We start from the raw sequence: 25,404 nt of genomic DNA on the forward strand, positions 1-25,404 counted from the left end.
AGTCAGTTGGCTTGCTCCAAAGCCAGGCAGATAATCTGGAATCTTGCATTTCATTGACACTTCAAGTGCTTAAATAATGTAACAGAATAGAAATAACTGCTATTCTTCAGAAGTAACTACTATATCTCAGTTTTGATTGTTTTTTTATTGGGCCTGTAATTTTGTGAAAGTAAGTACATTAGAGAAGGAGAAGCAGACATGTCTGCAGTGATAGAGCCATGTAAGTGCCTTAGGGCAGTACAGATAATAATAGACAGGTGGCTCAATGATTACATAGAACTGAAGTCCATTTGTGCCCTCAGAACAGAATTTCAGAGGCTGAGTTGCAATGATGTCATGGTCTTTGGCACTGGGGACACTATCTCAGTTCTGAAAACATTAACATAGGAGGATTAATGATCACTGCAGACAGCTTCTGGTACATGTGGGCAGGTTGCTTGTTTTCAGGTCATCAAACACTTCTGCAGTCTGACCTGCATTTCAGTTTTTAAAAGGTAAAGGAGGAATGAAGCATTTTTGCATTTTAATATTTCGCTTTTAATTTTATTTTGCTAAATGCACTTAACCCATAACGAATCACTTAAAAAAATTAATGTTCTTTAACTGTTGCTATATCTAGTTTACTCATCTGTCTGTGACAGCCAGAAAGGACAGCAAAGACTGGTACAACCTTCATTTCCCCACAATGAGATGGAGGCCTCAAAGCTGGAGCAAGAATACGTACACAAGGTGTATGAAGAGATTGCCACACACTTCAGCAGTACCAGGCATAGCCCATGGCCCCAAATTGTAGAGTTTCTCAGGTCCCTGCCAACAGGATCAATAGTGGCTGATATTGGTTGTGGTAATGGGAAATATCTAGGCATCAGTGAGGATTTGTACATGGTAAGTAGTAGCTACTGTCATTTCCTTTCATTGGTTCTAGTGTTTATTCTGTTGTGTTGTTGTAGCATGTTGGAAGTTCAGTTGTGGGAAGAATGCCAAGAACAGAAAGCTGTTTCCTGGTCCAAGATCAATTGCCAATTGTGTTAGGTTTCCACATGTGTTCATTATGTGCATTACCCTTTTCTTTTTTTCAAAGCCACTTTTGCTTTGCAATTCAAAATATGTTAATAAAAAAATAGTAATGGATGCAATGGATTGAAAAATTGTAACGGATGGTTTAACCTTTTGTTGTTGAATAAACTTGTTAAAAGAGAAAATGGTTGGGCAATTTGAATGCTTCCAAGAACTTTTTCACTTGGCTTGTGCACAGGTAATGCATTCTACATGTCCCTGAAATCTCCATGGGCAGCACTATTTTTCACATATCCTCTTCAGTTCCTTTTGGCCTGGTGGCATGTCTCATTTGTGAATGATGTCATGTTTGGCTGTCCCACCTCTGGCTCTGTGCATAGGCCCAGTAAGTATGCCAGCAAAAAATTCACCAGGAAGTCCCAACTTCGGTATAGAGTTCTGGTCTTTCTCTCACTCCCTTTTCTTCACTTTTAGACAGTTCTGACATCATTCTTGCTCATGTTCTCTCTTTCCCTGTCTCCCAGTCTGTACTTAGTCCAGTTTTACTTCTCCCCCTTCCTATCAGGGAGAGATGAAGCACATACAAATATGAACCAAGAGATAGTTTTTATTGCAAATACTTCAAAGACTTTTTGGAAAAAAAAAATACAAATTCCTGTTGTTTTAAATCCCCGAAAATCTCAGAGGAGTGTGCATCATGGTATCTGCTCTCCCCTGTTCCAGATCTGTCTGATTTTTTCACATGCTTGTACTGTGAAACACTTTGAAATCCATCAGTCTTGAAAACTTCTGTGTAGAGCAAAGCATTCATTATTGATAATAAAACTTGGAGTTATTTGTCTGTTTCAGGAGTTTCTCTCTTGCTGTTTATATTCAGCTAAAAACATAAGTTGTTATTTACAACCCTGTCTGTATTAGTAATGGATTTATTTCCCTTACTGTTCTTATAGGCTAGAATAACATCAAGCAATGTATAAGTAGGTATGTTTATGCCTGACTGCTGTAGCCTGCATATAATTATTAACGTTCAGTACTTTTCAGTCTTTCACTCCTGACTGCTATTAAAAAAAAAGTCAGCATACCTAACTAGAGAGGAGCAGCTTTTATCAGGGTCCCATGAAGATCAACTGGTCCTAGAATGAATTTGGTAAATTGCACTCGTGGAGGTTTGTGGTAGACTTTTAAGGTGAAATCAATGCAAGGTGCTGTGTTCCAAAATTGGCAGCACCAGTCTGTTTCCTGAAGCCCACAGTTAACCAGTTAAGGGAAAGAAAGATCACATATCAGCTGGCAGTCAAAGGAAAGCTAGCCCCTTTCCTCTATTACTTTAGGAGTTACCTCATTCCTTATGTGTCTGCAGGAGAAAGACAAAACATGAAAAATAACAGTGAAAGGGAGGAAACTTTTAAAGAAGTAGTTCAGACAGTTGAAAAACAGAATCTGGGAATTGCTTCATTCAATTGGCCTCCCTCAACATTTTATTTTCCACTGGTGACAAGTAGTTGTTCTTGGTGGAGACAGACTTTAGACTTTGCGTTTGCTTATTTTCATCTACAGACCAGCACAGTGTCTCAGGAGAATGGATGTAACTGCTTCCTGAAGGCAAGCAGTGTGCTGTAAAGGTTACTTTATGCTTTTATGTTTTAAGTAGCAGTGCTAATGGTAGATCAAAGCTAAGGTAGCTCTCTTGGTGGTTTTAAGCATCAGGCACTGTCAACATATCTCTGCTGTGGCCTATGCTATTGTATTTGCTTCAGTTTCTTTGGATGATTACATGCAGCCTTATCCACTTGAGTATCCTTGTGTGACAATGAAATGCACAAGTCCATCTATGCTCAGCAAAAATGACAGTGCCGTAATGGCTGCATGATTCTGGCACAGTGAGAGAGCAGCAATAAAGAGCAGCAATTTCATGACAAATAAATTCAGATTAAGAGTGTTTGAGTTAGAGATGGAATCCATGTCTGATGTAGCTAGGACAAAGACTGGAGAAAGGTTGAATTTAATAGAGTTTCAGATTACTCTTTTTTTCTGTCTCGCCCAGCTTTTTTATTGTTTGAATGTATGCAAAAGAGAGACATGATTTTAGGGTTGTTTATCCACAATTCTCTCCCCACCCAACCTCATTTGGGGGAATTATTTTAACAGATTTTATTTAAGTGCTTTCAAACTTAATATTCATATTTGTAAGCAAATATTTATGGAATGCTGTGTCTGAGCCTTAGCCATTCCCCCCTTACCACAAAGGTTTCATTCCAGAGCCAGTTAACATTATTACAAGGATCTCATCAATTTTTATGAGCTTTAGCTTTGTCTCCTAGTTTCCAGTGTTCAGGTAGGTGTGGTGATGTGTAAATCCCCGAAAGAACGTTCAACATCCTCACAGGGCTGGTGTGTGAATGAAAGACATTGAAACCTTTCAAATTTGTGGTTTACATTTTTAATTGAACTAATAAACTGGTGGGAAATCCAGTTGCAAACAACTGAAAATGCCATTGGGTAGATATTTTTTCTTTATATGTAAAGAAATTACTCTCCTTGACAGAAGAGTGATGCTAGGAAAAAAATTGTGGCTATGCAGGAGCCAAAATTATTTGCTTTAATACAGATGTTCCTTTTTCTGTAGTGTGTGTCATTCAAAGGTAATTGGTAATATAGTTTATATTTCACAAGACCTTGTAAGACACCCTTTTTCTGCAAGATGTTCATCTCTGTTTCCTGCATTATTGTCCCAAACTGGGATTCACTGGAACTTTATAAGAATTTGATTTTTCCAGGGTGTGGGGAAGAGAGAGGATTAATATTTGCTGTGGTATAGTTGCATAATGTTGGGTGGGTTATAGTTGGGTTCATACTTATTAAGAACAGATTTCTCTCCCAAGGACTTATTAGTAGAAAGTAAAAGCAGGAAGGACAAAACTAATTAGTAAAGGTATACCTGGAGCAAGTTCATCATATTTTAGCAATTGAAGGGCAAGACGGAGGAAGCTTTCCTGCCCTTTTCTCTCAATGGATAGCAGTCATTAAATTGATAAGAGATGTGGGAAGAGAGCTCAGAAGGAACTGGGCAACAGCAACATAAACCCAGAATGAATGCTGAGTCGCTCAGCTTGGTTCTGTTGCTTTGTCATTGAGAAATGAACTGCGCATCTTAGGCATACTGCTTTGTTTCCAGAGACACCCTGGCTATGTGCAATGGAAAACCAAAACACTACGTGAAAGGAATGCTAAAAACCTGACTCAGACCAACTGGAGCAAGGAGATTTGTCTGTCTTGCTGTGGTTGTGCTGGCGTCTCTTTTTCTATGTGTGTGTGTGTGTGTGTTTGCTGGAATGTAATTTGGTTCCTTGAGGTTCTCATGCTATTAGTTATAGCTGAGGTATTTCTCTGGGGAGCCACATAATTCCATTCGGTGACTGGATTTCAGAATTAGATGTTGTTTTCTTCATTGCTTTCTAATGTGCTGAATAAATCAGGTTTCCAGATACTTAAATGAACTAATTCTACCACGTTAGTTATAATGAGATAATGTAGAAAGAAAATATATGATGGTAGGCAACCTCGACCTGTCTTTACCTATATTTAAGCTTCCAAGAGAATTTATCTTTTCCAGATTTGCAACACCATTACAAAGCAAGCGATTTATTTAGTGTGTTTTTCCCGCTAATGATCTATTCCAAACCATTGTGTTAAGTAGATTTTATAAAATTTACTGTAGCTACTCCTGGCTGAAACGGTGGAGATGAAGGTGCCTAGAAACATGAGAGAGCAGGATGGGATATCTACCTGTGTTATCTGTTCCCAGGAAGGCAGTACAGGGCTGCTGCAAACTCAAACAAATCACAGGTGTTACATTTGTTTCTCCCTCCCTTCTCCTCTTTTATCTTGGTCTTTTTTTGTTATTTTTATTTTCTCAAGGTTTGTGTTACCCAGCATGCCCAGAGTGGGTGTGGTTTGCCAGAATGACAACATACCTTTGCTTCTTTCCTAGGTTTTGTGTTTGCTGGGCTTCTAGTTACAGAGTTACAGGCCTCCATACTAATATTTCCTGGCTTAATATAAGAGTTGGATGCAGATACAATGAAAATCAATGCCTGAAATCCAAGTGGATTTCAGCCACAGTACATAGGTTTCTGTGGCTATTCTGGTGCTCTTGTGTGCTGTTGTCCACATCACAGAAAGCAGTGAAGACAAGGGTGGTGGTACTTCCCAAAAAAGCAGGACTGTGGGAATGGTTACCTGTGAAAAATCCAAGAAGCCTGAGAAGCCAGCCTCCTTTGGGGAAATACTATAAAGAGTAGAGCAACTTGCGGAGAGGTGGACTCACTAAGAGTAGATGCAGCTGAATAGTCAGCCATGCCATTTGAGATATACGTGAGAAATTGATGGGACTGAGCAAGGAATTTGATTTAGAAAACTGGGAAAACAGGTATAAGAAATGATTGAGAAGACTCATAGATAATGAGAAATGGAGAACTGTTAAAATGTATACAGCTTGTCTCACCAAGAGATGTACTAGATTTGGTTGGATTTGGGCACTGAACTAATAGTAGTTCATCTACCTTTCTGCACTCTTCTGGAAAAGATGTCAGCAAGGACAATAAATATCCTGTGCTGAGCATAAAAATTAGAGATATGGACTGGCAAAAATTAAAGCTTTCCAGTTATATTTTGAGGGTTTTTTAAAAATGTTTGAATACATATTTAATTAGAAAGAGAAAAATAAACCTGTTGTTAATTAAAACAGTCTTTTGAACTCTTTTCTGTAAATGAAGTTTCATCACATCAAAGCTTCTGCATGCTTTAGAATGTAGAAATCAGTTAGTAACGGAATTGGGAAAAGCTGAGTTTGGGATCTCTGGCCCTTGCTATAAATGTTTTCTGTACTCATAAAAACCACAGATAGGCTCATTTTCCAGCTGCAAGCTGGCATTGCACCACGAAAGTTATCTGGGTATTGATAACTTATTGTTTTCTAAGTGACTGAAACCAATGTATTTTGGTTTTTACTGAATGCATGTCTCTTGTAAGCCAGTAAATGCAGGAATGTGTGATTATAATTATTTTAAAATATTATACAGAGATAATAGTAGTAAAATAATTCTAAATTTTCCTAGCTTCTGCACCAGGCATCTGTGGTGACTTCCTGTGTCCACCATTTATGCATATATGCATAATACCTGTTATCACATTTACATTTAAAAACACATAAAGTTTAGGCTAAGATACCTATTGTAGAGCAGCTGCGCATTCAAAGTGATCTATTTCAAGGTCTCCATTTTCATTGCAAAACAGCATCTTTTTGCTGTTGGGTGAACATTGGCTTTAGTAAGTAGGACAATACAAGTAAGCCTGACTTCATAACATTTGATATAATTTAGATGCAAATGAGGACTTTGCATTCTGGCAGTCATGCCTTTGTTCTCATTCTCAGTTCATTGGATTTCATCAACATACATTGTAGTCCTTTTCAAGGTCATTTTGGGAACAGAGGATTGTGTTCCATTATCCAGCCTGTTTTCTCTGTAGATATGGAGGGCCAAAGCAATTCTTTCTGGGAAAGCTTGCTGTCAGTGGAAGCTGCAAGTGTTCTTCTCCCTCCTTCTACCAGCAGTGAATTTGGTCCTTTGAGTTTTGTTATTAAGTACTGCAAGCTAATGTCTTAATTGCAGAAGTAGTTAAAGGCACCAGTAATGAGGTGTGCAATTGCCAAAGTGCAGGTTGCCAGAGTAATTTAAAGACACTTGAGTTGGCTTCCAGTGTGAAGTGATGGGGATTTATGTTTACTTCCAAGTAAACACAAATTTCTTTTTTTTATTCATGAACAACTCTATTCACTCAGTGCTTCAGTAAATGTGAGAGGCCAAGAAATACATGGGAAGAAAGCAATGCTAGGATTGATCTTTTCAGGTCTTTTTATTGTGAACTGGCAGGACAATATGTACACTCATAGTGCTATTTTTGTGGAGGATTATCTTGTGTTGTCAGGTTGGCATTTTCACAGCTGTTTCATTTACGTTGGATCAAAAATCAGGGACCTGACTAGAAAGCAGCTCATCTGGAAGCTTTCAGGATATACGACTGGAACAGAATTCTAGTTTTCTTCAAAACTGTGATGGTAGGCTAAAGGATAAAATGATTTGAACTGATAAAATGAAAAATTATGATGGAAAACAAATATATTTTAATCACTGCAAAAGAGATTTTTAATTTTAGCAGTACTGTTGTCTCTGCTGGGTTGATTAAGCAGAGCAAGTTGTTTGTTATTCTTCTTGTGTCAAAGATGGTTTAGTATTCTTTCAGTATTGAATGCAATAAATATCGTCAGCAGTAATTATTTAGGATTCTGAACCTATTCTCTGCTATCTACTTGTTGCTGGTCATTGAAAACAAAAATAAATTTAATAATTGTATACAAGCAGAGTTCGATATACAACCTGGTAGCAGGGCTTTGGTTAGAGTGTTCAGTGTGCATGGCAGATGTGAAAATGAGGGTGGTGCATGCCTCACTCTATTTCTTTCTTTTAGAAAGGGTATTGATCAGTTTGGGTTTATTGTTTTTTTGCAAGCATGTAAAAAAGCTTCTTCTAGATGCTGATTTTTCAAAGATGGTAAGTCTTGCTGTCTTTGTCATGGACACTGGGCAAAGTTTAAAGGGGCAAAAACCAGATATTTTATGAGGTGTTCTGAAATGGTTTTTAGGGGTCATTTCACCTGGACTGTACAGAACCTTGGAATATGATGTTGTGCTTAAATTTTTTGTGGATCATGATACTGAGGAGTAAGAAGACTGTATCTGAGCACTTCCTTACTTCCACTGAAGTGAGAAAACCTGATTGTGATCAGTGTCACTGTATGACATACTATAGTGATGCCACCGAAGTCACCAGATGGTCATTTGCACTAGTAGGTCAGCTTTTGTTAGTTCAGTATTTAGGTGCTTCAAATGTTGTCAAGTTAACAAATGGCAATTGAAATGGAAAGAAAATACTGAGGTTAGGTCACTTCTCATTTTGCTGATTTCAAGATACTTTGAATTAGTTTTGAAGAAAAGTTGGGTTGAAACCTGGTCCATCTTAAGCTGGTTCAAAATCAGGGTTGTATAATGAGCTGTCTACTATCAAAATCAAGGTGGTATAATGAGCTGTTTACTATCCAGTCTTCCAGCTTTGTTTTAAGTTAGCATCAGGATTGTTTTCTTCTTGTCTATACCTGGGAACCATTTATTCCTCTTAAGGCTATTTTCTCACTCTCGCTCTTGTTTTGATTTCAAACTAAAATGTGTTCCCTCAGTAGGAGACTGTGATGACTCTATTACTGTAAGCATCAAGTGAAAATCATTTTCCAGTTTTGTAATTATCCTCTTATGAAAAGCTTAACGAAACACTTTCTGTTCTAGGTTGGCTGTGATCGCAGCAAAAACCTGGTGGATATTTGTGGAGAAAAACATTTCCAGGCTTTTGTCTGTGATGCCCTGTCGGTGGCAATACGCAGTGGTTCCTGTGACGCCTGCATTTCTATTGCTGTAATACACCATTTCTCAACAGCAGTAAGTCACCCCTCCCTGTGTTCCACTGTGCTACTGTACTGCTGTGCAGAGCTGCTAATACTACAGTGAAAACAAAGGGAAGACCAAAATGGGAAGAAGTTGAAGATTTGCATTCAGTGTAAGCAGCTGTCAGAGCAGAGTTAAGCTGCTATGCTACTGCTGCTTCTTAGACTTTTCTGTTCATATTGTCTCTCTCCTTGTCAGATTCCCTTGCTCCTCCTGGTGCTTTGGTCTAAATGTTTATGTTTCCTTTTTGTCTGCTTACAATTAATGACATAGGAGAAGGGGGCTCTGCTTTGGGAGTCAGGAGCTATATTTCTTCCTGGCTCGGATCTTTGGCTCTTGGGCAGATCTTGTAGTTTTGGGTTTTTTCCCTCTGTGCATTCATTTTCCATCTCTGAATGAAAGGGACACTGCTCACTGGTCTGCTTTATCTCTGGGCTCTGTAAAGTTCTCCTGGCAGGAAATGCGTGATGGTAACAAACTTCTAGACCATGAAGCCATCTTGGGGCCCCATGGATCTGTCAATAGAGAAATGCAGCAAATGTTTCCAAATCCAGTATAAAAAAGTAGAAAGAAGTCTGTTTTGGAGAAGGCTGATGTGTTTGTTTGGGTGGTCAGAGGACCTGTGTTTAAGCTGTAAATCTGACTCCTTCAACTGCAAACTTAGGGTGTGCATCATCAGGTTTGGTAGATTTAAATCTGGGATTTTAAATAATGAATAACCTTCTTGAAGAGGCATGCATCATTTTCAGATGGACTGTTATGCTCAGCACAGGACTATTTTCAAATGGAAAGAGAATAATAAAATCATTTAGGTTAGAAAAGACCTTTGGATCATCTAGTCCAGCTGTTAACCCAGCACTGCCAAGTCCAGCACTAGACCGTGTCACTAAGTGCCACATCTACATGTCTTTTAAATACCTCCAGGGATGGTGACTTCACCACTACCCTGGGCACCCTGTTCCAATGCTTGACCATCCTTGTGCTGAAGATGTGTTTCAGTGAGAACCGTGTTTAGAAAAACGTCTTGGCTTGCACATAGTGATGGACTGTATTATGAATGAAAATGAGTAGTGAAAAAATCCCTTACTTTTATTTTTTATTGTATCTCGGGGGGACAGTAAGGAGGAGTTGCTGCCATTCTCCTTACTTTTTGTTTATGTACTAGCTTCACGTTTCTGCTTTTCCTTTCCAGGAGCGGAGACTGGCTACTATCCGTGAACTAGCCCGGCTTCTAAGACCTGGTGGAATGGCACTCATTTATGTTTGGGCAATGGAACAAGAATACAAAAACCAGAAGTCTAAATACCTTAAGGAAAAGAATGGTAGTAAAGGCAAAGAAAAGGAAATCAATACTGGCACAACCCAGAGACTGCTTACTGATCAAGTGCCTGGAAGCAGCAGCCAAGACTCAGCATGTTCTGACCAACTCATTAATGACTTGAAGGACGAAGGCTGCGATGCAAGGCCAGTAGGAGCAGACTCCAAACTGCCTGTTCACACTAACCGAACCTCCTTTCAGTCTCAAGATTTGCTGGTTCCCTGGCACCTGAAAAGTGGTACTAAAAAGAAAGAGGAAAGTGTTGATACAGTGTTGGTTCCAGCTGACTCCAAGGAATCACAAGAAGTCAGCCCTGTTTTCCACCGCTATTACCATGTATTCTGTGAAGGGGAACTGGAAGCAGTGTGCAGATCCCTGGATTGTGTGAGGGTTCAGAAGAGTTACTATGATCAGGGAAACTGGTGTGTGATTCTAGAAAAGTTGTAGCCTGTGGTGTTTCCTCCACTGTCTTTGTTTTTTGCAGTGTGAAAGGTATTTTTAATGCAGGCTGCAGGCTGCAGCTATTGCCTCTTTAAAAATAGCAGAATAAAGCCTGTGTTTGAATTAATAATGGTGGCTAGCACTGTGTGCATATTTTAACAAAATAATGGCCAAATTCAGGTACTACATCTGCAGAGTGTTTACTTCTGTGAATTACAGTGGAGAGGATTAAGTGGGAAAATACTGGCCATGCAAATCAGTGTTGAGCTTTTAAAGACAAAGGGCCTGGTTCTCCCTTCTCTTACACTGCTTTATGGTGGTGTAGCTGTAGTGGTCTCTCTGCAGCCCACAGGTAATTGGAATGGAGCTCTGGGCAGGAAAAGCAGAGCTGTTTGCTGTGTAAAACTGTGGGCCAGGGAGGAGGGAATGAATGGCATGTGAAGTAGTTTGGGTGAAGAGTCAAAACATTGCCTCAAATTTGATCCTACCTGTTTTGGTATCCATGAGGGGTCACAGATCTCTTTCAGTTTAGAATTTACTCTCTTGGTTGTGGTAATAATGGTTTCCTCAAAGGGAACTGGAAAATCAGTGAGGATACCACAACCATTTTTCTCTTCCTTGACTCTCAAACACCCACAATTTATGCTGTCACTCCCCATATTTCCGTAGCTCTTCATTGTAATGTTGTTTGAAAGCTCCTCTGAGGTGTGAGTTGCCCAGCTGGAATACCCTGGCCAACTCTGCTAGATGCCTGTGTTCCTGTGAGCACAGGTCTCTGTGCCAGTAGCACCAGGAGTTGTGTTGTTGTGGGGTGACCCTTAGATCCCCCGGTGAAAAAACCAGGAAATATATTAAAGAGAAAGCAGTATTGGTGCAGATTTTCTACAGGGTAGTTTCAACCTCTGAAAGTTGGCAGTGGAACAAGTTTTATTTACTGCACTTCAGAAGAGCAAAGAACTGGAGTAGAGAGGAACTGATGCTGGGCTGGCTGACTCAGCAGCCCTTTTGGCTGTGGTCTGCAATGACTAGCACAATTTATTTAACACAACTCTTGTGCTATCCAAGGGGAGTGCCACCTGCAATGCATTTCTAGAATTAAAATATACTGGGCTGGCTTTTGCAGGGTGAGTGGCTATTGGTGCCTCTGGAAACCAGGGCTGCTAAGCTGCCTGTTATATTGCTTTATTACCTATAGCTGTAGCAAGACCTATGGTATAGGCAGATCATGTTGCTGCAACTGATGGCATCTAAACCGAGGTGTCCACCCTAAATCATATGGGAACTTGGAGATCAGCTGCATGCCCTTGGCCTACTCCTGCCTGCCTCACAGTTTAAAGACTGCTGTGCTGGCAGTTTGCTCGCAGTCACCATTTCTCCTGGGCTCCCATCTTATAGTGGAGGAAGCCTGATGGGAATGACAGTGGTAAGAGAGGAATTTGCTGCCACCACAATTCACCTCGTGTGTGTCCTGCTCACTATCTGCTTTCAAAGAGCCCTTGGGGAAGATCTCATTCCTGAGCTGCACATATTGTCCAGGTAGCCCTGTCATAACTGATTTCTTTCCTTTGGGCTACATGGAAGCTTGTCTGTGGCTGTGAGCCTGCTTGTGCACATTCAGGAGTTGATTTGCATGCATTCAAGGAGTATCACATAGCTGGAAGCATGTTTTCCATCAAGGTCTCTGAGCTGGCTTCAGTACTGGGACGCTGTGTCTGAGTGCAGCAATGCACCCAGTTCCCAGCTGGACTGTGGGACCAGAGCTAGGACGCAGTGCCACACAATGTCAGTGTGTCCCTGGTGAGAGAGGGCAGGAACAGCCTCTGCTGGGTGTCTGTGCAGTGACTGACTCACTAAATTGAGCTCCTGTTATTTCTGATTATGTGAATTGCATGCATGTAGAATAAAGGAGGAGGACCATGGACTACATCTCTCAAGCTCGCTATCTGCATGGCCCTGTGTTTACTGGTACCTGGACTCTTGCTGAGCACATGGCAGCTGCTGTTTGTACATTTGCCTGTAGGTGCATTTTCTGTAAGAATATACAGTGTGCTGGCAAGAAACACAAGCATTGCTTGAAACAGTCTGAAGCATTGCCATATCTTGACCTTGTGTGACAAATTAGGAATCAAGTCTGCAGCTGTGCTCAATTCCTCAATGTACTCCTGTTCTGCCTGGGGATAGCTCAGAGGTGCTGCCTCCAAATTCACTGCTGGCTCTGAGCTGGGCACAGTGTTCTAACCTGGGGCTTGAATGCATCAAGTTGACATAAACCCTGAACAGTTGAATGCTAAGTCACAGCAGCATTTCTAATTCATTTCACCCTAGCTCAGAGCAGAAAGTGTTACTCTCTATGTCCCAGGCAGCCTGATGGTGATGGGTCTCAGCAGATGCTGGTTCTGGAAGGAGGTTCTGGCATGAAGAACACAAGCTTGGGCAATGCTGGTTGAACAGGCACACTGGGTTTAACATGCAATACATAACTCCTTACCAAACAGGGTTTTCCTGGCTCTTCTGAGGGCTGTGAGCTGGAGGATGGTCACAGCAGCACGTCAGCTCTTGAAAGACGCTAAAAGAGTTAAAAGTACTCTGACATCCTCTGGAAATGTTATGAAACATTTCTTTGATTAAAGTCAGGCAGCCTCTTCAGATGCTCAAAGAGGAATCAAGTGGTGAAGGAGAAAATGACAAGGGAGGATGGCACGTTGATGTTAACAAAATGTATTGCAGACGTTTACTGAGGAGTTCTTCCAACACAGAATTACGTGCCACGAAGCTACCCTCTACAGTATTCACTTGCCCCTTTTTACCTTCTGGAAGTGTAATGAGGAGATGAAACTCTTTAAGGTGAACAATTGGATTTAAATGTTAAATGTTTCACAGTGCAGTGGTTTTCATAGTACTTATGTTCCTTTTTTGGCCTTATTTAAATAACAAGTGTGCTTAAATGCTTATTCATTTGCAGTCTAGAAGATAAAAGGAAAGCCAAGCTCCATGTGGGTATGACCTGTGCTGTGAATGCAAATGCCTCTCCTTTGGCAGTACTCCCTGATGTCCCAGTCATCCTCAAAAGTGCCTCAGCACACCCAGAAGTAGGGAGGTGGGAGTTTCTGCTCTGGCCCAAATATGACCCTTGGTTTGGCTCCGGGCACAGGCAGACAAATGTCTGGTGTGACCAGAGGTGGCTGTTTTGGGGTTCCCTGTCCCCTTTATTCCCAACTTCCTGTTCCAGAGACCACCAAGGCAACCCCAGGTCAGGTACCTCCATTGAACCAAATATTGCACTGTCCTGTCCTGACAAAGCAAGAGCATCCCTGGGCTTAAAGCTACGGAAACAATGATGTGATTTGTTGTCCCAGGGGCAGACAGAAAATGAAACCTGCAAAGCACAGAGGACTTCTTTTAACTTCATAGAGTGATGTCCTGGTGCAGCCATGCCAATCACAAAAACTCCTTCAGACCTCAGAGAAGCTGGATTTCCCTTGAAGTGCTCATCTTAAGTTTAGCAAGGAGAGGTTTAGGGCAGCAGATGGCACAGGGCAACATGCTGACTGCATTGATTTACTCACTGAGAACCACAGAAAGCTGCACAGGGACCACAGCTTCTCTTCAGAGAGTTTGAAGGGCTGGCCTTGGCACAGTGAGCAGAAGATGAGCTTTTCTACTGCTCCCCAAGGCTATATGAAGGCAGCATAGAGGAGAATGCAGTAGTAAAGGCAATTTGCCCTGTTTTTGAACTTCTCCAGAAGTTTTAATATGATGGAAGTCTTCTTGATAGATTTATATGTCAGTCTTTGATCAAAACATCAAAATCTACTTGAGAACCTATTTCTGGTGAAGCTTCCAAATGATCATTCTAAGAGAATATTTAGGTCTTTTCTGAGCAACAGAAGTCTTAAGTTTGCTATTTGCCTGTTTTGGTGGTATGCTGTTGTGTTTTTTTTCCTGTTTAGTGTTTGTTAGTATTTCAGAACTGTGTCTCTATTTTTAGTGAAGTTTGTCAAGATCTTTATTTTTCTGTGCACAACAATTTTCAGCATGGTTTTGCTGAAATCTGTGGTGAAGAAATTGTGGATGTCTGTAGTGAAGTTCTGTATGTGGAAAAAAAAAGACATTTCCATGTGCACAGAACAATACAAAAAAGCTTTATACTTTAAGTAAAACATAAAAAAAGCCAATATGGAAAAATTTCAAGTACTCTTCCCTATGGCAAGCCATGCTTCAGCCATTGGACTGACTGGTTAAGTCTGTTTTTACCTGTTTTATGTCAATCTGGAAGGGGCTTCAATGTGCAGCCCACAAATTTCCTTTGTCACTGGGTCCATATTTCTGCAAATTTCAAAATTTGGATTACGTTAGCTTTTCTGCCTTGCCTTCTGTATGGTTAACAGGGTGTACTATCTTGGCCCCTTATGTCTCTCCTTTGCAGTTGTGACAAATCTCTCTAAGTAAAATTTAGAAGACGGCCAAGTACAGTGAAACAAAGAACTTTATTAACAGCACGCTGGGTGCACAAACTTGTGTCCTGGTTCGAGAGCACCCCTGGATGGGAGGGACGAGCCCTTTCAAGGCCCTTTGCTTAGCATAACCACTCCCTCGCTCCTCCCATGCCAGGCCTCGCTCTTTTCTTCCTTAAAAGGCAATCTTTGCTTTCTGATGCTATCCCTTGGTTGTCCTCATCCACCTATCAGGTTGTTTCCCTGCCCCCGGCCGCATGGTTCCCTGGCAGTGAGCCCAAGCTGGTCTCACCACCTTATGTTCTTCCCGGCTTGCCTTGGCACTGTAATAGTAAGCAAAGAGAACAGTAAGTAACAATAAGTAGCAGTAAGCAGGTGGAACTATAAGCAGAGCAATAGGCAACCCCAAGCAGAACTGTATGTAGCAGCAAGTAAGCAGCAGCAATAAGGAACTCCAAGTAGAACCACTAGTCCTTGACCACAAATTAGTTCTCCAATCCTTTAAATAAAATGGCTCCCAAGTGCCCCAGCACGAAGCAGCCACGGAAACCTCTGCTTGTAATAAAACCGTTCTATTTATTTCCTGCACAGTGGTGCCTAGAAAATACTGGAGCAGTGTGCTACTAATAGCCTGTCCCACAGCTGTGTGATCCTTGCTCCCCTTGTCTGTATCCCTATCTCTTTCTACCTTATTTTGTACATTCTCTGAGGCGTGTGCTGTTTCCATTTGCGCAGTGCGAGTGCAGCTGGCTGCTCCTCTTCTGCTGTATTTCACGTAGGATTTGGTTCCATAGGCTTGTTCCTCACCAGCAAAGGCAGATTGACACTTGTCTTAAACTGCAGATCCTGTCTCTTGGCTATGCTGAAAATTCTGTTTGAGATGGCTTCAAGGAAGAAAATTACATTAGACACAATTTGTAGGAGGAAAGAGGCCTGAGACAGGTAAGATCTCCCCAACTCAGGGTTATTCCATGGACACATGGGGATATGTACTGAGGGTCCAGGTGGCAGGAGATGGTATTTGAGCCCCTCCTAAGCTTTTGCTTTGCCTAATCTTTCCTAATTTTTGGTGAGTATATTGAAATGTTTATATTAAGCTTTTTTAAGAAGCGACAGCTGAATTATTATAAACCATCAAGACAGAGAATTCACACATTGCTGTGCTAGCAAACAGCATTCCAGTTTCTTTCTTCTGGAAAAACTATTGCATGGTAGGAAATGTTGGAGCAGGATGAAGACTTAGAACAATATGCTGTTCAGAAGAATCTGCCAGATATTCAGCCTTGAATCCTGCAGTCCATCAGCCTATTCGTAGCAGACAAAACAGCTAATCTGAAAAAAAGATGCAAATATTTAGGTCAAGATCTTTTCTACCAATTTATGTACTCAGAGTAGTTTGAGAGGTACAGGAACAAATCATCTGGAGCTGAGGATAATTCACCCTTGTCTCAGGTACACTGCAGACTTCTTCGAAGGGTCAATGTTTAAGTGAGGATTTGAAGAACACAAGGGTAGTCCGATGGACCTGCAGTAGAAGTACCAGTCCAAATCAGGCCTGGCTGCTGATATGGTGTGCTTCTCTTTAGCCTAAACAGAGCCAGGTCTCTCACCTGTTCATGCTATGACTGAGTCATAATTTGATGCAGAAAAGCTCAAGACAATCCCTGAGCTTCAAGGAGGCTGAATATACCAGCTTTGGTGTTGGGTTATTTGCCCTTAGCAGGACAGTCATACCCTCAGCTCTCTGCATCTCAGGCAAATCATAGAAAGTCAGATTCTCCTAAAATTCTTCTGTGCCAAACTTGTAGGTCACTGAGCTCAAGAGCTGAATTTACAGTCCTACATGTCCTTCTCTGCACCCTCACACTCAGAGGCATGATTTCAACACAAGGGGCAGAGCACGCTTTTAGATGAAGGTGAGTCTTTGAGGCCAAAAGCTTTGAGAAGCTCTTGACATAGAAGTGTGATCTCCTGTCTCCTCGTATATATTTCTACAGCATCACATTTGGTGAAACAAAAGTGGACCACACTTCACAGGAGGAGCTTAGTTCTGTGGAGCTGTGTAAGGGGGTACTTTCGAATTAGATGATCAATGGAGCATAGAGGCGTGAGAAAGAAATCATATTAGGATGTGAAACCAGCGAGAGTATGGTACAATGTAACTTCATGGCACAGGCTAATTGTAAGGTCCATTGTGCTTTTTAGAAGTCAGCTTGATATCCCCTATTATCAGAGCTGAGTTCCTCCTTGGTTTTGCTACATATTGCAAGATAGATACATCTACCCTTGAAACACAGTGGTAGAGATCATACGTAGGGGTGAGAAAGATGATGATGGGAGGAAGATTATGTGGGCAGGGGTCACTCGCCCCTTGCCCCACAGGTAGGGCATGCGCAGCCTGTTGCCATTAGGTAATCATTAGGTGGTGTTTGGCTGCCACTCAGGCATCACCTTATACTACGTACTGGCCCCACATAGTGTAATGTGGAACTGATAGAAATGGGGTGTCAGGACTGCTGAGTTTGAGCGATACTCATCCTGCCACCGAGACTGTGCTGCTCCGCAGGGACGCCCGCTAAAGCATGGGTACCGACCAGCTGCTGCAGATCCTGACAGCCCTGGCCTGTCTGTGGGGGTAAGCACAGTTTATTGATAGGAAGCAACCGAGAAAGAAAAGATTTAATATCTTTAGTGTTCCTTTAATACCCTTTTATTGGTATCCATAATATTGTCCCTTTAAATTTTCCCTTTTACTAACCAATATCGTGTTAAGAGTTATCCATATCGTGTTAAGATCCTTTTTTGGTATCCCTTTAACTCCCTTTTTACTGAGCTTATTATACTGTATTGAATGCTGTTCTTAGTATTTGTTTTAATGCTACCCGATAAGGTAGTTATTTTGTATCCTTCTTTAGTTTTTGATTCTCTTTGCTAAGTTTATTATTATTATTATTCTCATTGTAATAAAAGATATTTTGTATGCTTGAATGTCTGTGGCACTTGTCTTTATTCCGGGCATGTATCCTAACGAACTGTTACAAGCTGTGATGAGAATGCCTTTAGAAAGGGCTGCCCCCTGAGGCTTGGACACAGCTTTGAAATTTGGATAGGAGGTAGGTGAAGAGCTGCTCAGTAATAGCAATACACAAAGCAGGACTGCAAGTACCTTGTGCAAACATTCAGGCCTACAAGGCTATTGCTCATTGCAATTTTAGATGTGCTCTATTTTTAGATTTCCATCTTCCCTATTTCCATGGTGCTAAGAATCAAGGGGTATCATGTACTTGCTAACAGGACAGCCTGTTCCTTTCAGGATCAAGTGCCCTTCCCTACGACCAGCTTTTGTTTTATTTCAGAGTCAGTAGTGGTCAAACACAAGGCCCCAGGCTCTGGAGGAGCTAGGAAGTAAAGGTTTGAGAAGAAAGAGCACATCATATTCAAAATTATCATCAGGGAAGGGCATGGATATGAGGGCTCTGTGGAGTTACTTTGCTTTGATGTTTCTGTTTAAGCAGTGACGAGAAGAAGGACCCACAGGAATGTGCATGGAGAGCTGAACTCTTCTGAGCTCACCAGGGAGCTGCCTGGTCTGCATGGTGCCATGAGGAAAATCACTTTGCCAATGCGTGCACAGACGGAGATACAGCCACATAGCTGTTATTCTTGCAGTGCTTCTGTTTCTGTTTGGAATTGTGTGGTTGAGAGACACATTTGCTCTCTCAGCTGTGCAGGGTTGCAATATGACAGTGTGGTGGTTTGACTCTGGCTGGATGCCCACTGCGCTCCAAAGCTGTTCCATCATGCCCCTCCTCAACTGGACAGGGGAGAGAAAATAGAAAGGCTTATGGGTTAAGATAACATCAGGGAGAAGTCACTCACCAATTCCATCATGGGAAAACAGAATAGAAAAATGAAAAGTAAAACTAAATGTTAAAAACACCTTCTCACCACCCCTCCCTTCTTTCTGGGTTTAACTTTATTCCTGATCCTCTGCCTCCTCTCCCCAGTGGCACAGGGGTACAGGGAATGAAGGTGACAGTCAGTTTATCACATGTTGTTTCTGCTGCTTCTTCCTCCTTAGGGGAGGAGGACTCAGAGTCTGTCCATGTTCCAACATGGGGTCCCTTCCACAAGAGACAGTCCTCCACAGACTTCTCTCACTGTGAGTCCTTCCCACAGGCTAGAGTTCCTCACAAGCTGGTCCAGTGTGGGTCCCCTGCAGTGTCACAAGAAAACCTGCCAGAAAACCTGCTCCAGTGTGTGCTCCTCACTCCATGGAGCCACAGGTCCTGCCAGGAGCCTGCTCCAGCGTGAACTTCCCCTGGGGGTAACATTCGGACATCTACCTACTCCAGCATGGGATCCTCCAGAGACTGCAGGTGGGTCTCTGCTCCCCTGTGGACCTCTGTGGGCTGCAGGAGCACGGCTGCCTCACCATAGGCTGCACATGGGCTGCAGGGGAACTTCAGCTCCGGTACCTGGAGCACCTCCTCCTCCTTCACTGACTTCAATGTCTGCAGGGCTGTTTCTCACACGTATTCTCACTCCTCTCTTCTCTACCTGCAATTTGCTTCTCTGCAATAATTTTTTTTTCCTTCTTGCCTGTGTTACTCCAGAGGCCCTGCTACAATTGCTGAGGGTCCTTCTTGGAACCAGCTGGCATTGGTTCTGTTGGACATGGGCAAAGCTTCTGACATCTTCTCACAGAAGTTGCCCCTGTAGCCCCCTGCTACCAAAACCTTGCCATGCAAAAGCAATACAGACAGAAGGGGCAGGACTTGCAGAATTCCTTGTAAATGAAACAGCTTGTAGACAGGGGCTCCATATACAGTCTGTTAGCTCAGTGGTCTGAGAGGGAGACTCAGAGTCAGAAGGACTTGCTCGCAGAATTCTCTCTTTGATTTTCCTAGAATATTCTCTGCTCCCATGGCAGGAAATGTTTGCAAGGTTTTCTGCTCTATAGAGACATGTATGTTACTGTGCAGACAGAACCAGCCTGCTCTGCTGGACAAACATGTCCCTCTAATCACTTAAGATTTGGACACAAACACACTTTAAAAGCCTGCTTTTACCACAGTCTGCAAACCAGTCTATATTACACAAGGTAAATGCTGAGTTCTTTGTTGTCTTCTCATTTATTCTGGTAATAGCAGGGAGTGTCTGGGGAACACAACGCCATAGGGATTCTAATCTCTTTACAAACTGGTTGCATTGTCCTGGCAGCACTACTCTTTATGCAAACAAAACCACTGTCTCTGTTTAAGGAAGGCATTAACTGATGGCCATCGGCTGGCACACAGAGCTAGACCCAGGCAAATGGGATAAAACAGAGGGCAAGCAATTTTGTTTCAGCTTTCTAGCAGTGGGACAGGAATACCAGAGTTGCCTTGGAAGTAAAATCCAGTCGTAACGGGAGAAACTAATCATAGAAAGATTTGTGTTGGAAGGACCTTCAAAAACCATCTAGTCCAACCCCCTGTCATTGGCAGGGACATCTTTCACTAGATCAGGTTGCTCAAAGCCCCATCCCACCTGATGTTGAGCGACAACTCAGTCTCAGATCAGGAACCACATTTGGTGTACTTTCCCAAACTCAAACCTGAAAGATTTATGTACTCTTAACTTAGAAGTATTTACTTCACCCACATAGCTATGGACCACTTGAGTACTCAGTTTTCCTTTTGAGGAACGAACCACAAAGAACAGTGCTAACTTTTATGGCCCAAATCTTATTTAGGACATACTTTGGTCTTCACTGAAATAATCTCTTTATAAATCTTTAATAATCTTTAATCTCTTTAATAATCTTTATAAAAGTGCACCTTTATTCAGTGCACTTTTACCTTTTTGATTTTCCCGACTTTTAATATTTGTTCCTCCATATGATCCTTGTGGGTCCCTTCCAACTCAGAATACTCTGTGATTCTGTGAAACATATACATGCTCGGGGAAACAGTAATGTCCTGTTCTTATGCCAGGATTAGGCCTCTTCTGCCCCTCAGAAGCATTATGAATAAGTAACTTCTAGTCCATATAAATACAAATACAGATGTGCTTCATATGCACTGGTCAGATTAAAGCGTGCATCTTGCTGCTACTGGCTTTCGATTGAGAGACTGGATTTCCATCACACTCATGTTGATACTGGATATAAGGTAACTAAATCATATTTCAGTCTCTTAAGAGTTGTAAGGCAGCGTAGGAAGTCAGGAAGTTACTTTAATGTACTAGGAGATGGAAAAGCAGGGAGATTATAAAAGAGGTTATAGGGAAGAGCATGGTGAATAGAAACTACAGCTTAATATCAATAGAGCACGACAGCAGAGAGTGGAGACTAACAGTGATCAGTTAAATGCTATGATCCTATTGGAATAATTACATGTCTATCAGATATTAAATACAGGCTAGAAAAACAGCAATCAGTCTGAGTGATAGTGAGCTGCTGGTGTGCATACAGGATGAAGAGAACTTCTGAAAATTACATGGCAAGTCAGCTGTGTAGGTAAGTCCCTCCTGAGCAGAGCTGAGACATTCTCCATATAAAGTGAATGGCAGTGAGCATGTTTGGGGAACCATGTGCCAGTAATAAATGTCACACAGCTGTCACTGCATACAGCGAATGTTCTGAATTTTACAAACTATTCCCCAACAGTACTGGGTGGATGGAGAGCCATCCCAAACACTTAGATTATGAGAGATTTAGAGTGATAACATTTTCCATACATTACAAAATCTTCAGGTTTACCAGAATATAAAAAATTTTAGTTTCAGAACTCCAGTTCTGTTATGCCTGTAAATATCACAGAAACAGTTTCTATTTGCAAAGTGAAAATGATAAAGATCTGTTTAGGAATACTAAAGAAGATTAATAGCTACTGTCTCCAGTTTGCTTTGTTTTGTGTATTCTCGCTGCTACAATTACGGATTTCTTGTCATTATCACTTTCTGTGTGCCACTATGGTTTTCTATAATTTATTGGGAAGAAAAGAGGTAAAGACATTTCATTCATCATTGCAAATCTCTTTTATGTGTGTTAATATACTTTATATGAAGTGATTACACTGCCAACATCAGCATTTGGACCCTTATTTCTTATACAAATAACTTGTTCTGCCTTAACTAATATGTGTCCTCTTGAGGCAGAATCAGAATTGCACTGCTTTGTCCAAATTCTCTGAAAGGCCATACTTGACATCTCAAGTGGCCACAAATGAATCATTTTCCTTCTCTTGCCTGCCTCCTCACCAGATATTTGCTACAGAGATGCTTTTTGAATACAGACAGCTTGTTCCTGTGCCTGATGGTGCTCTTGTTCACAAACCAGATACAAATTTCTAGGCTGAGCCACCTCACCTAACTGTAAAAATATCTATGTTGATGCCTATATCTCAGGTCAACAGCAAAACTCTGGATAGTTTTTATCCATCTGACTTCATTTTGCATAGTATCCCTTCTGCATTTGCAGCAAGCCACCACTGGTATGCAAATACTGTAATATTCTTAGAAACTTTTCAATTATTTTAAGCAATTTTAAAGGTGGCCTTGTTTAAATTAGTCTGACCTGTGACTTTGCCATAATATCAAACATACGATATTGTGGATTTGAAGGATAACACAAGAGGATTGCCAGAGACAATCCAGTGGGATTCCTTGTCCTGTCTGTTTCTTTTTCCCTTCATTTCCGGTAAATAAGGTAGTCTAAGCATTTTATTTTAGGACTTTACTGGGAACTGATGGACAGTAGCCCCTCTGCCTTCTGTGAGCTCTAGATCAGGCTCTGAGGTAGGTGGCTTAGCCAGCAGGCTGGATACACCAGGCCTGATGTAGCATGAGAGAGCAGTGGAGGTGCTTGTAGGTCTGCGAGCATGAGGACCTCCCTGTAGGCAGCCCCTCCATATAGGCAGCTTTATGGAGGTCCATCTGGGTACTGACTGGATCAGGGACACAGAGCAAGTGCTCTGATGTGAAAATTGTGTCTCCACTTAAGTAGGCTCTGCCTGTGCTTTACCATTACAAAACAGCAACCTCAATGAGAGCAGTACTTTTTCCTTTGATTTTATGAAAGCAAATCAGGAAATATCCAATTCACAAGCGAATAAGGTGGAGAGATGTGTCATTGCAGTATCAGTAATTGATTTTCTCCTTTCAATTCAAAAATGCTCTGTATTATCACTTCAACACTATGACAAACTTACTGTTGTTATGAAACTAATGCCCTTTATCTAAAAAAGAAAATCAATCTTCTATCACAATAATCAACTATATAGATGTACTTATTCTTAGCTATGTCTTTGTCTTATATTCCTACTGAAATTTAAATTAAAAGGAAAATTATAGAACCAAAGTAGAATAAATTAATGTGAAATATGTATTTTTGGAAATTATTTTGTGCTTCTTCATGGGATGTCTTATTCAGACTCTAGATCAAAACTGAAACTGTGATTCCAAGGCCTAGAGAGAATTTAGAAATTATTACAATGAAAATAGTTCATAGTCTGTTGCTGAGCCATCCTATCTCCTCAGATAGTTCATCTTTGATGCTTTGTGCAGAGTAGAAGATGAAGTAACGCATTTCTCATCACATTTGACTGCTAAAACACTCATCAGTCTCTAACGTTAGGCTTCTCGTACACGTGGATGAGTTCAAAGTATAAATTTGTGACCAAGGAACTGCTAAAGCATCCGTCTCAGGGAGGCTGAGTCCTTTACAATTTGCTGCAGCTCTCTTTGGCAATCATTTGAGTTACAATCTGGCAATATCTAAAGCTCTGTTAGAACAATGACAGAGAATCCCACACTCCTGCTATTGGAAAGCAAATCTTACCTTCAGTTCTAATTTCAAAGCTCCCCAGCCTTTCACACTGCCTTATTCTTCTAGTTAAAGATGGCAAGGATAAGAAACAGAGAAGAAGTTCTTCATTCTTTTCTTCCACTTGCCTCTTGCTTAATTTCCAAAAGCGATTTGCACAGTATAATCTTGATGCATTCTTCTGTTCTCTAAATCTAGCAACACAAATCTGCTGATTTTTTGCCCTTCTTCTTCCTTACCAAATCAATGTTCTGTGCACAACATCCCTTTCTGAGGACTTGTTTTTGTGCACCATCCAGCCTTTCACCTTTATTTATATACATACTCCCTCTCTCTGGTCTCATGACTTCTAAATTCTCACCCACATCAGATCTCCTAATATACCAATACAGAAAGAATCCCTTGACTGACAAGTAAGTCCATGATTGAGTTCCTTGAAAATCCTAACACCTTATACTTCCCATTCAAATAATTTTGTCAGATTATTTGCCTCTGGACCTCTAGAGGCATCTCCAGATGGGAAATTTTGACATAAAGCTCTTTAGTAAACAGCCTGTCTGGTAACTAGACTGATGCTGGTTTTAATTTATCATAAGAACCAGTTTCTAGTAGTTTCTGGCATGACCCTTTTATTGAGGGCTTATACCCTTCAAGAGAGAACAGTTTCTTTGAGGAATGCTTCCTGTCTTATTTTTTTATTATTATTTTTTTATTGCCACTGTAATGATTTCTGCTGCATCTGATTTCTCACTTCACATCTCACTTTCCTCACTTTTCATCCCATATTTTGAGGAAGGTTCAGAGTATGTTTTATTTAGAATTCATCATTGCCTCTCACCAGGCTACCAGAATGAGAGGATATATTTCATTTGGCCCAACAGTTGAGTTCCCCATCTTCCTTCAGATTGCTTCCTCTCAAATTATCTTGCAGTTAAATTACTGCAAAGACACTGGAAACTGGCATCCACATTTAGAGCATAAGAAATAATTTTGAGTCCTCCAGATAGTTCAGTATCTTTTTTAATCAATGAGAAATAAACTGGACTCTCTTCCAGTATCAGCGCACTCTACTCTGGCCTTCGTGAACTGGGATTTGCAGAGAGGGCCTCAGATAGAACTTTTAATAGAGGCATCTGTTTCTGGGAGGTAGTTTGGTTTAAGCCCTTCTGTGACACTAGCAAGAGAGGCCTATCACTTGTGGCTGGTAACACTGTGTGTGGCCCTAAAGACAAGTGTCTATTGCAAGTCTCCATGGTGGAGGCTAAAGGAAGGCCAGTCACCCTATGAGGTTCCTGTCTGTCTAAACAAGCACTTCTGATGGTACCTAAGATGACAGAGGGATGCAGGAGTACTGCCTTTGGACTTGGCTTGGTTTCACAGTTGTGCAGATCAGAGGTACACTGTTACAGTACTTTCCCCCCTGCTTCCTCACAAAGTAACATAGTCTCCTCATCAAGATTAACTTACGCCTCAGACAAAGAAACAGTTTCATTTTATTCCATTATCTGTATTCCCTTAAAAGAAAAGAAACCGAAATGCCTACTAAGAGATCACCTTATTCAACATTGCAACATATTCAGTGAAATCAGTGATTTACCACGCCATTCATTAAAGCTGAACTTTTCCTTACCTGAATAGTTTCTAGATCAGTGTATCAGAAGCACATTTTTGAACATGGGCTCGAGTTTTTTTAATTGTTTTTTTTTTTATCAGAAATTATCTCTAACCCCTCTTTCTAAGGTATTGGTACTAAGAATACACTAACCCTCCCCCCCCCATATTTATTTATCATGCACTTTTCTTGGGTCTC

The 25,404-nt window shown here is 41.2% G+C and overlaps 1 protein-coding gene across 4 annotated transcripts in view; it reads left to right on the top strand.

Annotated features, from left to right (window-relative positions):
- Positions 1-17,750, top strand: part of ALKBH8 (alkB homolog 8, tRNA methyltransferase) — a 55,610-nt gene extending 37,860 nt beyond the window's left edge. For all 4 annotated transcript variants that reach the window (XM_051779822.1, XM_051779824.1, XM_051779826.1 and 1 more), the window contains 3 exons: positions 620-885; positions 8,417-8,566; positions 9,765-17,750. In XM_051779822.1, the coding sequence (XP_051635782.1) occupies positions 620-885; positions 8,417-8,566; positions 9,765-10,337 (989 nt within the window). In that variant the 3' untranslated portion in view covers positions 10,338-17,750. The remainder of the gene's footprint in view (positions 1-619; positions 886-8,416; positions 8,567-9,764) is intronic.
- Positions 17,751-25,404: the final 7,654 nt, after the last annotated feature.

The sequence above is a fragment of the Manacus candei genome, unplaced genomic scaffold, assembly GCF_025592945.1.
Source record: "Manacus candei isolate 608988 ecotype Guabito, Panama unplaced genomic scaffold, ASM2559294v1 h1tg000014l, whole genome shotgun sequence".
NCBI lineage: Eukaryota > Metazoa > Chordata > Aves > Passeriformes > Pipridae > Manacus > Manacus candei.